This window comes from Pan paniscus, chromosome 14, assembly GCF_029289425.2.
Source record: "Pan paniscus chromosome 14, NHGRI_mPanPan1-v2.0_pri, whole genome shotgun sequence".
Taxonomy (NCBI): domain Eukaryota; kingdom Metazoa; phylum Chordata; class Mammalia; order Primates; family Hominidae; genus Pan; species Pan paniscus.
In genome coordinates this window covers 52,884,234-52,900,371 of record NC_073263.2, presented here as the reverse complement: position 1 = coordinate 52,900,371, position 16,138 = coordinate 52,884,234, and the positions used below count along the sequence as shown (strand labels likewise).

General features: G+C 45.3%; 1 protein-coding gene and 1 pseudogene across 4 annotated transcripts in view; one reads left to right on the top strand and one right to left on the bottom strand.

Moving 5' to 3' along the window:
- Positions 1 to 534: 534 nt before the first annotated feature.
- LOC100977862 (small ribosomal subunit protein eS4, X isoform-like) lies at positions 535 to 14,878 on the bottom strand (annotated as a pseudogene).
- Positions 13,623 to 16,138, top strand: part of INTS6 (integrator complex subunit 6) — a 98,573-nt gene continuing 96,057 nt past the window's right edge. For 2 of the 4 annotated variants that reach the window (XM_014347433.4, XM_034936744.3), the window contains exons 1-3: positions 13,777 to 14,487; positions 14,847 to 14,924; positions 15,725 to 15,874. In XM_014347433.4, coding sequence (XP_014202919.4) covers positions 14,377 to 14,487; positions 14,847 to 14,924; positions 15,725 to 15,874 — 339 coding nt within the window. In that variant the 5' untranslated portion in view covers positions 13,777 to 14,376. Of the gene's footprint in view, positions 14,488 to 14,846; positions 14,925 to 15,724; positions 15,875 to 16,138 lie in introns of all 4 variants that reach the window. The other 2 variants (XM_063595774.1, XM_055096806.2) reach the window with 2 other exon arrangements.

The following is a 16,138-nucleotide window of genomic DNA, read 5'->3' as shown; positions in this document are numbered from 1 at the left end:
TCCACTAAAAAGACGTATAGGCCAGGAGTGGTGGCTCATGCCTGTAATCCCAGCACTTTGGGAGGCCGAGGCGGGCGGATCACAAGGTCAGGAGATCGAGACCATCCTGGCTAACACCGTGAAACCCCGTCTCTACTAAAAAAAATACAAAAAAATTGGCCAGGCGTGATGGCAGGCACCTGTAGTCCCAGCTATGTGGGAGGCTAAGGCAGGAGAATGGCGTGAACCCGGGAGGTGGAGCTTGCAGTGAGTGGAGATGCGCCACTGCACTCCAGCCTGGGAGACAGAGTGAGACTCCGTCTCAAAAAAAAAAAAAAAAAAAAAAAAAGACTTATAGAAGTCAACAATGGCTTTCTTAATCTAACATCTTAGTCTTTGCTTCATTTGATGTTTTGGTAATTTTTTTAAAAACCTACTTGCTTTTCTAAGAGCAAAAGATAAATTTTTTTTTCTCTTTGCTTTGAGAAGTCAGGTCCCTGGTTCTATACCCTCTTCTCTAATAATTATAAAGTTCCTCTTTCTTGTCCTTTTCTCTTGGGTAAATGCTCCTCATAGTATTTGGAACTCTTTTTTTTTTTTTTTTTTTTGGCATTTATCAAATCCCACTCCATGTTTTAGTTATTTCAATAGTACAGGCTCAAAAGGGAAACACCTGGACTTTGGTAAACTCTATCAGAAAGATTTTCCTGGTTAAAATGTAGTAACATATACATGCAAGCTTTAAGTGACTGGTTCAGATCTCTAATAATTCTCTACGAAGGCTTACGTAATTTGCAAAGCTATTAAAAATTTCTAGCTGAAATGCTCTTTCTCAAAAACTTTTATAAACTGTTTTCTCATGGAGAATACTGCAAATATAAACTAAACTTTCCAGGTGAACAATCTGGCCATATGTTTAAAGAGCTCTAAAAATGCATTAATAAATTCCCATTCTTGACATTTATCCTAAGGAACTGGAGATGCCTTAAGTCATCCCTGACTCCTTTTTCTCAAACCCCACACTAAGCCAATAAAAACCCATTTCTCACCACCTTTACTGTTATCCCCACTGTCTAAAAGCCAACATCATTGCCCACCTGGATTACAGCAATAACCTCCTGACTTTCCCTGTTTCTACCCTCTATAGTTTACTTTCACAGAATAGCCAAAATGATCAGATAGCCCTCTGTGCAAAACCCTCCAATGCTTTCCTATCTCTGGGCATAGAGGCCAAATTCCACTTAGCATCAGACGTTCCTCTTGAATTTCTTCACCTCCTACAGCTTTCCTATGAACTCTGCTTCAGCTATTCTGGCCTGCTTGCTGCTGTTCCTTAAATATGCCAGATCCACTCCAAACTCAGGGTCTTTACATGCTTCTCTTTGCCTGGAATGTTTTCCTCCAATATCCATCTGGTTTGCTGCCTCACCACCTTCAGGTATTTGATCAAATGCCATTTTATCATTCTTTCCTGACCATCCTATTTAAAACTATAATCCCAAGGCCCCTACATCATCACTTCTTATTCCCCATCCCTGATTTAGTTTTCTCCAGAGCACTCATCACTATTTGATGTAATTTATAGTTTACATCCTTATTGTCTCTCTTTCCTCCTCCCCACGAGGGCAGGGACTTTGGACTGTTTGTTCACTAATGTATCTCCAACATTCAGAGCAGTAACGAGTGTTCAAAAAATAGTAGTTGAATTATTACAAATATCTATGTATAGGGCTGTTCAATGCAACATTATTTATAAAAGTAAAACATTTAGAAATTAACAAAATGTCTTAACAGGAAAATAAATCACCATACATCTATGGGATAAATTATGCATTTATGAAAAAGTCATATTTTTACAAATTATTTAATGATATGAAAAATGCTCACCTTATGTTAAGTGGAAAAACACGAAAAAAAGAATATATAATAACACCCCAATTTTATTTAAAACATAAAGGAGGGAATACATACAAAAATGTTATTAGTGGCTATCTCTGGGTAGTGAGATTAGAAGTGGTATTTGTTTTTCTCTATTTGTATTTTGCAAATTCTTGACAATAAGCTCTACTTTTAAATTCAAAAGACAGAAAATTGTAAAGCTTTGAGGGAAAAAATGCTTCCTCATTCAGCTTCTTTTTAATCCCCTCTAATCTGAATGAATTTCTCACTCCAATTAGAGATATAATTTGCACATATCTTTTGGCACTGATCATATTCTGCTAGTATTTTGTATCTTTATTTCCTCTATTAGGCCATATACTTTCTGAAGGCAAAAACCATGTCTTAATTAAAATTTTAGAGCCTACAAAACCTGTCTTTACATTCGATAATTAGCTGAAAGAAAATGTTTTAATCGCCAGGAATAATGTATAAATGTGTAGTATTAGTTGCTTAGGGAAGCCATCGAGTTATGTAATTTTCCTAAAATGATCTGATGTCCCTCATGACCATTTTGAAAATACTTAGGTTTAAAGCTATATTGTTAATAGAATGATGACTACAGCATAAGCATTTTTAGGGTTTGCCCCATCTTCCTGTTGCCTTTATTTACACATATTTTATTAGTTGTTGGTATATTATATTAAAATTTTTGATTCTGTAGTAAATTTGGAAATGATAGTAGATTTCAGGACATATTGTTAGTTAGGTTAAGCTGGCATAACAAATAGACCATGGCACAAATGGTTCCAAAACATAATGGCTCAAATACGACAGAAGTTTATTTCTTGCTTTAAGGGTGGATGTTCCTGGTTGGCTGACAGTTTTTCTCCATACATTTAGGGTCCCAGTGCCTTCTAATTTATGGCTTCCCAGGTTATACAGCATTGTTCACTGTATGCTATTTGTATTTACAAATCTCTGCTTCCAGCATGTTAGGTTATAAGCGTAGTGAGGGCATAGAATTGCCAGACTCAGCAAATAAAAACATAGGAAGCCCAGTTAAATTTGGATTTCAGGTTATCAACACATTTAGTGTACATTTTAGTATAAGTATATTCCAAATATCACATGGTATATTTAGTATAAGTATCACATAAACATATTTATACTAAAAATTATGTTTTTTATCTGAAATTCCAATTCAATTGAGTCCTGTGTTTTCTCTGGCAACCCTCTGAGGGTAGGGATTACATCTATCTCAGTTACGACTGAATCCCCAGAATCTAAAACAGTACCTGTCTACTATAAGATCAAGAAGTATCTCAATAATATTTAATGAACAACTGATTTTCTGTCAGTGAGAACCCTTATTGGCAAAGAATACTGATTAATGCTAATTAATACTAATACTGCTATTAGTAAGGATTTGTATTAAGCATTAGTGAGGAATACATATTATTAATACTTGTTATTAATAAGAATACTTATTAAGTATCAGCAAAGAATATTTACCAACAGATAATACTTTAATATCAGCATAGCAAACTGCAAATGTTTACCTAAACTTCACGTCTTAGTCAGTTTGGGCTGCAATTACAGAATACCATAAAACTGGCCAGGCGTGGTGGCTCACGCCAGTAATCCTAGCACTTTGGGAGGCCAAGGCGGGTGGGTCACTTGAGGTCAGGAGTTCGAAACCAGCCTCACCAACATGGTGAAACCCCGTCTTTACTAAAAAGACGAGAAAATTAGCTGGGCGTCATGGCAGGCACCTGTAATCCCAGCTACTTGGGAGGCTGAGGCAGGAGAACTGCTTGAACCTGGGAGGTGGAGGTTGCAGTGAGCCGAGATCGCGCCACTGCATTCTGGCCCAGATGACAGAGCGACACTCTGTCAAAAACAAAACAAAACAAAAAAAACAAACCATAAACCAGATTGTTTATAAAAAACAGAAATTTCTCATACTTCTGGAGACTAGGAAGTCGAAGATCAAGGTGCCGGCAGATTTGCTGTCTGGTGAGGACCTGGTTTGTAGATGGTGCCTTCTTGCTCTGTCATCACATGATGTGACTGAGCTCCCCCAGGCCTCTTTTATAAAGGCACTAATCTCATTCATGAGGTCTCTGCCTAATCATCTCCCAAAGGTCCTGCCTCTTAATATCATCACCTTGGGGGTCAGGATTTGAACATATGAATTTTGATAGGACACAAACATTCAGACTACAGCACTCCAGTAAAATAAATAGATAAAATTGGGTTTTCCTGAGGTATCTGCACAGCTCTGTCCACTCTCTACTGAAACATCATTGACACCCTCAGTGACGCCTTTCCGTTCTCCATGTCTTAAACTCCAAACCTCCCTCTGCAGCACTTCATTTCCTTTCCCTGCCTTATTCTTCCTCTTTAACACTTAATGTGAATATACCACATATTATACTTGTCTACCTCTCCCACTAGAATGTAAACTTCATAAGGACAGGCATTATTTCCCGTTTTATTCATTCCTACATTCCCAGCTCCTACACACAGTAGACATTCAATAAATATTTGTTAAGCAAATGACTGAATAAACACCATTTGTCCTTTAGAAATGAGTTATACATCTTATTAGAATTTACAATTATCAGTAGCTTGATGATATTCACCTTATATGACACAAGATGGCTTTAATCACACAATATCATGATTCTGCCTGCATCAACTCAGTTCACCAAGTCCTGTCCATTCTATCATCACAATGTCTTTGATAATCCTCTTCTCACCTTCCCTGTTGCCACTTCCACAGTGCTTTTATGTGTTCTGTGGATTAATGCAGAAATTGTCAACTGGGCACTGTGGCTCATGCAGTGGCTCCCAGCACTTTGGGAGGCTGAGGGTGGGTCACTTGAGTCAAGGAGTTTGAGACCAGCCTGGGCAACATGGCAAAACCCTATCTCTACTAAAAACACAAAAATTAGCTGAGTGTGATGGTGCATGCCTGTAATCCCAGCTACTTGGAAGGCTGAGACACAAGGATTGCTTGAACCTGGGAGGCAGAGGTTGTAGTGACCAGATTGTGCCACTGCACTCCAGCCTACGCTACAGAATGAGATTCCATCTAAAAAAAAAAAAAAAAAAGAAATTGTCTAACTCATCTCCTTGCCCACTGTCTTCTCATTCTAATCCATTCTCCAAATCACTACTGAATTTATCTTTCTAAAATAAGAATCTGATTATTGGGTGTCTTAGTCTGTTTTGCATTGCTATAAAAGAATACCCAAGGCTGGGTAATTTATAAAGAAAAGAGGTTTAAGCTGGGTGCTGTGGCTCACGCCTGTAATCCCACCACTTTGGAAGGCTGAGGCGGGCAGATCACCTGAGGTAATGAGTTCGAGACCAGCCCGGCCAACATAGTGAAACCCCGTCTGTACTAAAAATACAAAATTAGCTGGGCATGGTGGCGGGTGCCTGTAATCCCAGCTACTTGGGAGGCTGAGGCAGGAGAATCACTTGAACCTGGGAGGTGGAGGTTGCAGTGAGCCAAGATAGCGCCATTGCACTTCAGCCTGGGCAACAGGGTGAGACTCTGTCTCAAAAAAAAAAAAAAAGAAAAGAAAAAGAGGTTTACTTGGCGCATGGTTCTGCAGGCTGTACAAGATGCATGCCTGGCATAAGACTCTGATTTTTTTTTCTTTTTTTGCTATTAATCTTGCCACATTATTTTCAATTACGTACAAAGATCTAACATGTCACCCTGGGACCATTTCACCCACTGCTCTGTTTGGCAGTCTTTTGTCTCTCTCTTCAGCAATGGTGAGGCGGATACCCTTTCCTCAGGGAAGAGAAATCCATAGTTTGTTGCCCTTGCCAATAACAAAAATGTTGGAAAGTTGAGTGGCAAAGCTGTTGCCATTGGCATCTTCCATGTGAACAATGTCAAAAGATCCAGGGTGCCTCTCTCTGTTGGTGATCACACCAATTCTTCCCAGGTTAGCACCTCCAGTCACCATACACAGGTGACCAGTGTCGAATTTGATGAAATCAGTAATCTTGCCAGTCTCCAAATCAATCTGAATGGTATCATTCACCTTGATAAGGGGATCAGTGTAGCGGATGGTGCGACCATCATGAGTCACTAGATGAGGGATTCCTTTTGTGCCCAGAAAGATTTTTCTCACTTTGCACAACTTGTACTTGGCCTCCTCAGGTGTAATATGATGTACAGCAAAGAGACTCTTGGTGTCATAGATCAGACAGAAATTCTCTTCTGTCTTGTCAATGCTGATGGCCTCCATGAATCCAGCAGGGTAGGTTATATCAGTTTAGACCTTGCCATCAATTTTAATAAACTGCTGCATGCAAATCTTCTTTACTTCATCTCCTTTCAGGGCATACTTAAGTCTGTTCCTTAGGAAAATTATGAGGGGAAGACACTCTCAACTTGTGGGGACTGGTGGATGGACAAGGAGGAAACATACTGGTCAATTTATCCAGCATCCAGTGCTTTGGAGCTGCTACTCGCTTCAGATGCTTCTTGGGACCACAAGCCATGGCTGCGTTAGGCAAGGAAAGAGCGAGCCTCTGCTTTTGGAAGCTTCCAATGATGGTGGAAGGGGAAAGAGAGCGGTATGTCACATGACGAGAGAGGAAGCAAGAGGGAAACGGGAGAAAGGTCCCAGGCTCTTTTTAACAACCAGACCTTGCAGAAACAAAGAGTGAGAATTCACTCAATCCTCAGACAATGGCACCAAGCCATTCATGAGGGACTTGTCCCCATAATCCAATCACCTCCCACCAGACCCCACCATCAATATTGGGGATCAGATTTCAACATGAGATTTGATATAGCCAAATTATATCATCAGGGTCACTCCCTGACCCTAAAACTTTGTCTATCACCCAAATAATAAGATTCAAAAATTTTTTAGTTGAGCACATGAAACCCTTCTTGACATGGCCCAGCATCTGGTCCTACCACTCTCCCACACATGTAGTTGCAGCTCGAAACTGCCCTTTCTTACCCATTCATGCATCCTCATGACTTCTGTCTGCCCAAATATCACTTCCTTTGTGAGAGTTAGGTGCTCTATCCTCAGTGCTCACAGTGCTCTTTGTACATTCTCCTAATAACACATATTTTAATAGCTGCCAGCAATAAATGATATTTTGCCAAATCTAAGATGTACATCTTTCCAATATCTCTAAAACTGGAATGGCATCTTACAATCATGGTGTCTTACAATGCTGTCACCAGAAGGTAGTTGTGATGTAGTTGTCTTAGCCTGAACATGTGCAAACTTCCTGGTTATTCCTGGTGGCATGATTAGACAACTGCAAACCCTTGACATTTCAGTCAACTAATCATTTAAAGAAAGGATTTAAATCCTGGTAGTGGTCTGAAAACCCTTCATTGATACCTCTGAGTTGCAATAAGAAAGCACCAACATTGAAACTCATAGAATGGACCCCAACAGCTTGCAAAAAAAACCCAAAGATAATAGTGGAATATTATTTTAAAAAATGTTGCATCACTAATGCTCTTAGCAGAATTCAATACAATGTGGAAAAATTCTATGTGTCATAGTTTAAGTAGCAGCATTTCCCTTCGGCCCCCTCCATGGTCCAAAAATAATGGTGTTTGTTACAACTCATGGTCTTAAAATTGATAAAATATGGTATGTTACCTCAAATTGTCAAACGAACCCTATAAGTCATCTTATTTTATGCCTGGGGTCTGCTGACATCATAATATTGTATTCTCATTATCTGTTTATCTGTCTTGTCTTTCTACTAGATTATAAATTCTCTGAGGACCTAACACAGTGGCTGTCATATATTAGGTGTGGAATTAATATTAGTTGAAAGAATGACTGCAATGTTCATGTTCTTCTGCTGTTCCACCTTGATTCTAATTGTCAATCTGGATGTACCCATTTTCAGGGCTGATCTTGAATTGTCTGAGACTTCAACTATTACTGTGAAACACCATTCATTGGAAAGATCTAATTTCTTCTTAATAGTCATCTCTACCAGCATTTTCTTTTGAGGGCTGATGTAACATTAGTATGACCAAAATTAAATTTCCTTAGATATGTATTAACTGATTACATTGGCTGGACAGTTTCGCATCTAATTTTTTTATGCTTATAACTTTTATATGTTATTTGATGTTCTCAACCTCTCCATATCGTTGACTAATGCGATCTCAAAGAGAGTAGTATAGCAGAGCGCTGAGGAAATGGTAAGACAGCCAAAAGAAACTTTGTTAGGTTACATATGAGGAACACTAAGTGTATCTGATTATTCTGCTCAGATGGCACATCTAGATATCATAAACCAAGTCATTGGCACATAATTATTTTTAAACTGGGTTACCCTGCTTAATTGGTTTAAAATAATTTAAAAGGGCTCTGGTTGGCTGTTACAAATGAATCTAATTCATCAGTTTTAATTCTGTTAGAATAGCTCCATTTCAACAATTTAGGTTATTATTTAAGCCAGGGTCACCATTCTTTCAAAGGTTTTCATATAATTTATTTATGCCCTTTTAAATTGGAGCAAGAGCATTAAGAAAACATTCCTTTAAAAGCAGCAGCAAAGATGAAGTTTTCTCCAATATACCTATTCTGACCATTGCCCTCCCAGAAAAATCTTCCCTAATTCTTTAGACTGTAACATTACAAGGCTCAGCACAGACTACTCTAACTAGTTTTCTCTCTAGCACTGCAAGAGCTCACTGTTTCTTCAGGTGAGTCTGGTGAAATACTTGTCTTGCATTTGGGGGCCATATTTTAGAAAAATAAGGCTGAATATAACCAGAATCTTTCTAGAATCACAGATAGAAGTTGAGTGAAGAAGAGATTCATGTTTTTCATCTTTTGCTCACTCCAGGGCCTAAGCTCACTAAGGGAAGAGCGGGAATCTCCAGCAGTATTTGGTTTTCTCTTTTTCTTTTTTGCAAAACATAGTTGAATTCATAAATATGCATGATACAAATCCATTGTTAAATATATTGGTGATCACCCAGGGTTTTTTTTTTTCCTCTAGTGTGCAGATTTATTTTAGGAGTTCTACTTAAAAATGCAGTTAACTCTAAGGTTTTGTGAATTTTTTAAGTTATTTACTGAGTACTACTAGATGCCAGGTACATACATTATTCTTATACATTAAGCATGTGGTTCCTAATCAGAATTATGTATAAGATTCACCTGAAGAACTTTAAAAAAAAAATGAAATGACCAAGGCCTATCTCAAATCTACTGAATTCCTTTCCTCTGAGGATGGGCACTTGGCACATTATTTTTTTAAGCCTTATGGGAGATGCTGATGTGCATTTCTTGGCTAATAACCACTGCTTTAGGCTATCATCCACCAATAGCTAAACTGTCAACCAGAGTCACTAATAATAAACTTGGCTTATTTCACAACTTTGTCTAGGGACTGCTTGTCAATGCTTCCTAGTTTCTGACTGCCGCCTATGTACGTCCTCATTTCTTTCCTGTTCTGCCTCAGCGCCTCACCTTCCACTATGTCTGGACTTCTGAACTGGACATGTAATCTCTGATCTCAGAAGTCATCATCATAAGCATAGGTTCTGATTATGGCTGGCTCACTGGACTTGGTTTTCCTTACCTTTGCATCTAACCCTATCTCTACTACATACTTTCACTTATGACCCTAGTATGACAACCTGCTAACACCATCGAGTCAGGGAAGAAAGAGCCATGATGGTGATGATGGCAGCAGCCCGTCTGAAGTGGCTGCTGCCCTGACGCTGGCTATAATTGGGGAGGCACGGCTACAGCCGCGGCGGTGCTCCATGGAGCCAGCAAGAGCTGGGAACAGGCAGAAGCCCTGCCCCCTTCCAAGTTGGAAGAGTGGGAGTCCTGCCCTCCTGGGTGCAGCTGCAGCCACCCAGTCATGGTTGTGGACCCATTCATCTCCGGACAAGTGGAGGGTAAGCAAGGCAAAGAGGTGCTTTGTTGAGCGACAGAACAGCTCAGAGGAGACCTGAGGGCAATGGGTAGCTTCTTTCTGCAGGCAAGTCATCCCAATAAGTGTCCAGCTCTCAGCAGAGAGGAGACCCACAGTGGGTAGTTCCTCTCAGCAGGCAAGTCATCCCGTCATCTTCTCAGCTCTCCACAGAGAGAAGACCCACTCTCAGGGGACCAGGAAGCTCCCTGCTCCCGCAGGCTTGGAAGTGCCTGCTCCCACTGCCTGGCCTCTCCCCGCTCCCAGCACCCGCTCTGATTTCAGAGCAAAGTTGTGACTAAGCCTGGGTGCTGTCACGACCCGACCAGGTGTGCACGTGCTTGGGGCAGCATTGACACGCAAGCCCCATGCTGCCTCAGTCCCCTCTGGACTTTGGGTGCTGATGAGCACAGGAGGGAGGCAGGTCGAGGGGGGAATAAGGACAGCTCAGTGAAGGCCTGTAGGTACCACTTAGCATGAACAACCTGGGCGCCATGGGCACTGTGGATGGCAGGTTAATGGCAGCAGGAGCCAGACAGGCTCCTGGGCAGAAAGGGGTGGGTCCCCAGTAACGCCAGGGGTCAGGCTGCCAGTTCCATGCAACGGAGTGAGAACTTATGGTGCTTTCTCCAGGCCTGCCCATGGCTGCGCCATGGACCAATCAGCACACACTTCTTCCTCTCAGAAGCCCATAAAAACCCTGGAGTGAACCAGGCTTGGGCAGACAATGAGATGACCTGCTTGCAGACAGGAGCTACCCACTGTGGGTCTATGGACACTGTGGGTCTCCTCTCTGTGGAGAGCTGAGCAGATGACAGGACCACCTGCCTGCTGAGAGGAACTACCCATTGTGGGTCTCCTCTCTGCTGAGAGCTGGACACTTATTGGGATGACCTGCCTGCAGAAAGAAGCTACTCATTGCCCTCAGGTCTCCTCTGAGCTGTTCTGTCGCTCAACAAAGCAACTCTTTGCCTTGCTCACCCTCCACTTGTCCACATACCTCATTCTTCCTGGATGTGGGACAATAACTCGGGACCTGCCAAATGGCATGGCTGAAAGAGCTGTAACACAAACGGGCTGAAATATGTCCCTTGCTTGCCATGTTGCGGGCAACACAACGAGAGAAGAGAGAAGAAGAGAAGAAGAAAGGAAAGAGAGGGGGGAAGAGAGGAGAGAAGAGCTGTGGTCCTTTAGGAAGCCTAGACCTAGGAGCTCCCTGTGACAACCTCTTTGGGGCTCTGCAGCTCCTGGCATCTCCAAGCTTCCAGGTGCCACTGCATTCCCTGGTGCCAGCTGCGGAAGCTGCTTGCAGTACACCTGGACCAGCCACAGCCTTGCAGGGGGCCAGCCCCTAGAGCTGCCCGCCCTCCTGCAGTTGGCATGCCGGGCTGTATACAGTGGCCGGACCCCATGCTTGCTTGCTCACACACCCCTCGCTGCTCTGCACCTGGCTTGCACTTGGCAGGTGTGGGATCCAGGCCGTAGTATGAGCAGAGTGCAGCCTGCTGGGCCTGGTGGGCAGAATGAGCCCGACCAAAACTTGGGCAGAGGTGCCATTTTTCCAGCTGGAAAAGTGACATTCCAAGGATCCTGTGACAATGGCTCCACTGAAAAATGATTTCAAATAACTGTAATAATAGGTAAGGTCATTGTGAACGCATGTTAATCTTCAGTAGTCTAGATTGATTTCTTTCAAACATTGCTTTGTACTTAGCAACGCAATTGAAAAATAAATCTCCAATTTATAGGGGAAAAAAAACCTCCATAGATTGGAATAAAGGCCCTCTACTGTCTAGATTTCACCTGTGTTTCTAGATCTTGTACTATTCTACATGCACCTGTTGCTCCAACCTAGCTGAACTTCACTGTTCCTCAGGAAGCCCTCAGCAATGCTGTCCTAACTTCCTTTCTTCACATTTTCAATGTCGGGAAGATCTTTTCACTAGCAGCTTCCCCTTCCTTTACCCATATCCAAATCCTACCAGTCCTTTAAGACAGTGTTTCTTAAAACTGAATAATGAACAGACTCCTAAAATAAATTCTTATGATCCTAGAGAATGTTTTCAGTAGGCTGGGGTCCACAGACCAGTTTGAAAAGCACAAATATAAAGAACTAAAGAGCAATTGTATAAAATTATGCAAATGATCAAGTTGAAAGACAAATTTCATCTTTATAACTGGTAAAATAACTCGTATTTTGCCATAGAACTCTGATTCTTATCTTCAGATCTATGATCTGTTTAAGAAACACTAAGGCAAAGCTGAAACCTTGGAAAATGTTCCTGCATCACCCCAAGGTAATACATTTTTATTTTTTCTGATTTGGTGTCTAACAACTTTCTGCCTTGGAGTAGCTAGTAATATGTAGCATTTTCCTAAAAAACATAAGCTCTTTGAAGACAGGGACCACATTTTATTTATTTTTTATATGCACCACACCTAATACACAGTACATCCTCAGCAAGTACTGGCTGTAAAGCCTATATTCCATGCTCTTATTTTGTAGTCCAAATCTCTTTAAAAATCACACTTCTTCTATTGTTCATACTCATAGAAGAGCATATTACTCAAATAGCTCTGCTATAAATTAACAGTAAGTTTCAGAAGTTATACCAAGTCACGAGACTCAGATTTTTAAAAAGTGCCACAAAGTGTCTCTTCTGTGTCAATGTTAATAGAACCCTTTCTTTAAATGATCAGTAGGCAATTTAAGAATTTCCGGATAAAGAACAAACTCTGGAAAAACAAAGCTAGTGGGAGAGGCCCTGTAAATACCTACCTAGTCTTACAAGGGCTGTCTCTAACTCAGCTTGTATTTTAGGCAGCGTCTTCAGTTTTTCAACTAATGTGTTTGAGAAAACTGTTTTCCTCGGACATGCAGGCGTGGACTCCTTACTTCAGGTAAGGTGACAGCAGCTTGACAGAGAGTGCCTTCCCTCCCACGGCATTTGGGACGAGGCTGAAGGAAAGACACAGGCGGGGTTACGGGAAACCCATTCTCTGCGCCATCTGGGCAAGCTGAAGTCAGTTTTTCCGCTTTCTCACGAGGTAATGGATTATCATGGGCTCAGGTCCCCTTCAGCTCTGAAACAGGTATTCTATGGCTCTAAGTAAACACGGCAAGAGACAGGTTATTTCTTTGGTAAGATCAGTTGTATTTCCCAGAGAATAAAACGGGCAACAAACCATTTATCGATATGTGAGTCTTCCCCTAGGCCCTATTTGGGGTTGGATAAAGAAAAAGAGGGTTTGCTTCCTTTTTGGCGGGTCCTCCAATGACAGGGCTCCTGGCCCGCTGCGGGTCCAACTCCCACCTCTCGTGGCTCCCCCGAGGCCGAGGGAGGCTCCGTGCGAGGACAGGCCCTCAACCGCACTCCCCAGAGGGAGCGCTGTGACTCGCGGAGGAGATTAGTCCCCGGTCATAAACAACCTCTCACTTCCCCTCCCCCGCCCGCGCCCGCCCGCGCCGGGGCGGCCCTCCGAGGCCCAGGAACTTCCTCCGGCGCCCGCGAGGCCCCGAGTCCTCCTCCGGAGGGCGGCTGCGGGCCTGCCCTCTTCTCCTAACCAGCTGTTTGTCCACTTTACTCAACCCTTCTTACTCGTCCACGCTACGGCCACCTCACAGGGGCAGCTGACGCCAGCCCCTTTTTCCCTCCCCTCGACCCCTATCACCTCCAACAGCCAAGGAGAGGCCAGCGGCCCTGACGCGCAGGCTCACCGCCGCGGCCGCCCCGCGCGCGCGGACGCGGCCCCCGCCCCCACCTCGCGGTCCTTCCGCAGTCCGGCCCCGCCCCTTCCCGAAGCCCGCCTCCGGGTCGGCCCGCCCGCCCGCTCGCGCGCACCCGACGCCCCACCTCTGCGCGTGCTCAATAACTGTCCCCGGAGCCGGCCTACAAGCTTCCCCCGCCCCTGAGCTGTTTAAATATGCTAATGAGAGGATAGGGCCTGACCAGTAGAACGGCGAGGCGGTGTATCACGTGGCTCGGGGACGTGTCAGGGGCGGAGCCTCCGCAGCCCCTGCCCGAGTTAAAACCGGAGTGTGAGAGAGAAAAGCGCTTCAGTAGCGAGAGGGGCTGAGAAAGTGGTGACACCGCCGGGGTGCGGAGGGAGTCCCTGAAACTTCTCCCAACAGCCCCAAGGCCAATCTCCCCTCAGCCCACTCCCCTCTTCGCCAGCTCCCAGGTCCCCACTCCCTGTACCGGGGGTGGGGTGGGGAGCCAGGCCCGTCTCCCGCTGGGACACACACAGGGGCCGGGAGCGGGGACGGGACCCCCGAGGCGGGGGGGACGAACCGACAGACAGACGGCTGGGCGCCCGCCCCAGCGGGCAGGCAGGCAGGAGGAGGCGGAGGCGGGGGTACGACGGGGAGCACTGGGTCTGGGGAGTTTCCTCTCAACTATCGGGGGAGAAACTCCCCGCAGCCGGAGGAAAGACCCAGACAGTGTTTTCCTCCCGGGGGCCGTGCTCCCCCGCCCCGCGTAGCGGCGGTCGCCGCCACCGGCGCCTCCACCTCTACCATCTCCTCTTTCTCCACCACCTCGGGCCCCGGTGTCCCCGGCCAGCACTATGCCCATCTTACTGTTCCTGATAGACACGTCTGCCTCTATGAACCAGCGCAGCCATCTGGGCACCACCTACCTGGACACGGCCAAAGGCGCGGTAGAGACCTTCATGAAGGTACCGACTGACCGAGCCCGGGCGGCGACCCCGGCCCGGCGGCCCGCGGGCGGCAGGGTGGGGGAGGGCGGCCGGGGCGGGGGTGTCGGGGACCTGACTGCGGGAGCTGCCGGGCTCGGGGACCCCCTCCCCCACCGCGCGGGCGGGCGGGCGCTGCGAGCCGGGTTCGGCCGGGGCCCGGGCTCCGGCCCCGGGCGGTGTGTGGGGAGCGATCTGTGTGTAGGGGACGGCGTGGAGGGGTGGCCGCTGCGTGTGCGGTACTGTGGGGGCGGCGGGGCCGCTGGGCGCCCCTTCTCCGCCTCGTAACCTCGCCTCTGTGCTTCCCTGTCGCCCGCCCTGTTCCTCCTCCCGTCCCGCAGCTCCGTGCCCGGGACCCTGCCAGCAGAGGAGACAGGTATATGCTGGTCACTTTCGAAGAGCCGCCCTATGCTATCAAGGTAACAGCCCTCGCCCTCCCCCTTTCCTCCCTTCCCTTCCCTGTTCCTTCCTCGCTCGCCCTCCCCGCCCCCCCATTCACCCTTCATTATGCTCCCCTCCCCCACCCGCTGCGCTCCCAGCCGCTGAGGTCTCTTCCCTGCGGGCTCCCACCCCCTCCCCCGCTCGGCAGCGTCCTAGCGCGGCGCGGAGTCGCGGGGCCACCGCCGTCCCCTCCCGGCCCGGCCCGGCAGCGGCGGCGGCGGCGGCGGCGGCGCTGCTACCAACATGGCCGACATTTCCCCTCCGCGGCGTGAGCGGCAGCAATGAACTGTGGGGGATATTTATTCAAGTTAGCCGGAGTGACAGCCGGGCCCGGCCGCGCACAGCCGCGGTTTGCATTAAAGGGGAATCGGCCCGGCCGGCCCGGAAGCCAGATGCGGGGCTGCCAGGGTTGGTCTTGTCAGATTCGTCCTAAGAGGGCCGGTGGGACAGCTGCAGGTTAACTTCCTAAGTCCGGCTCCCATCTGCTTCCACTAGTACCTTCACATACCCAAATTTTGGGTATTAGATTAGGTAGTAAATTTGTCAGTGAAGTTATAAAGTATTAAGGCAGTTAACTACCAAAACCTAGAGAGGAAGCTGGGTTATTCCTGGGCCACCTTTGGAAGAGAGTTTCTTCAGCAGCGGTACAGTATTAACACGTTAACCAAGCCAAACCAACCAAAAGTGAAGCTGCTACTTGGTGAACGTCAGATTATAACGGCTCTGTGTACATGGCTTTAAAAAATGAAAAAAAAAAATCTTACATTTTTCTTTTCAGGCTGGATGGAAAGAAAACCATGCAACGTTTATGAATGAATTGAAAAACCTTCAGGCTGAAGGACTTACGACTCTTGGCCAATCCCTAAGGACAGCTTTTGATTTATTAAATTTAAATAGATTAGTAACTGGCATAGACAACTATGGGCAGGTAGGTTGAATAATAAGGTGGCAAAATAGTTGATTTTTCATTTTGTGGAAAAACACAGTCCAGTCCAAAAACTACATAACATGAAATGCAAGTATAAAACATTCCAAATTAAAATAGAATATGCACATTGTTCAAAGGCAAAACTCTTACCCTACTATATATATTTTACAGCCCTCATTTTTTCCCCCTCTAAAATGCATTGGTATTCAGGATTAGAATCTGAATCTTTTGCTATAAAGTTGACATACATTGGTTTTAATCCCT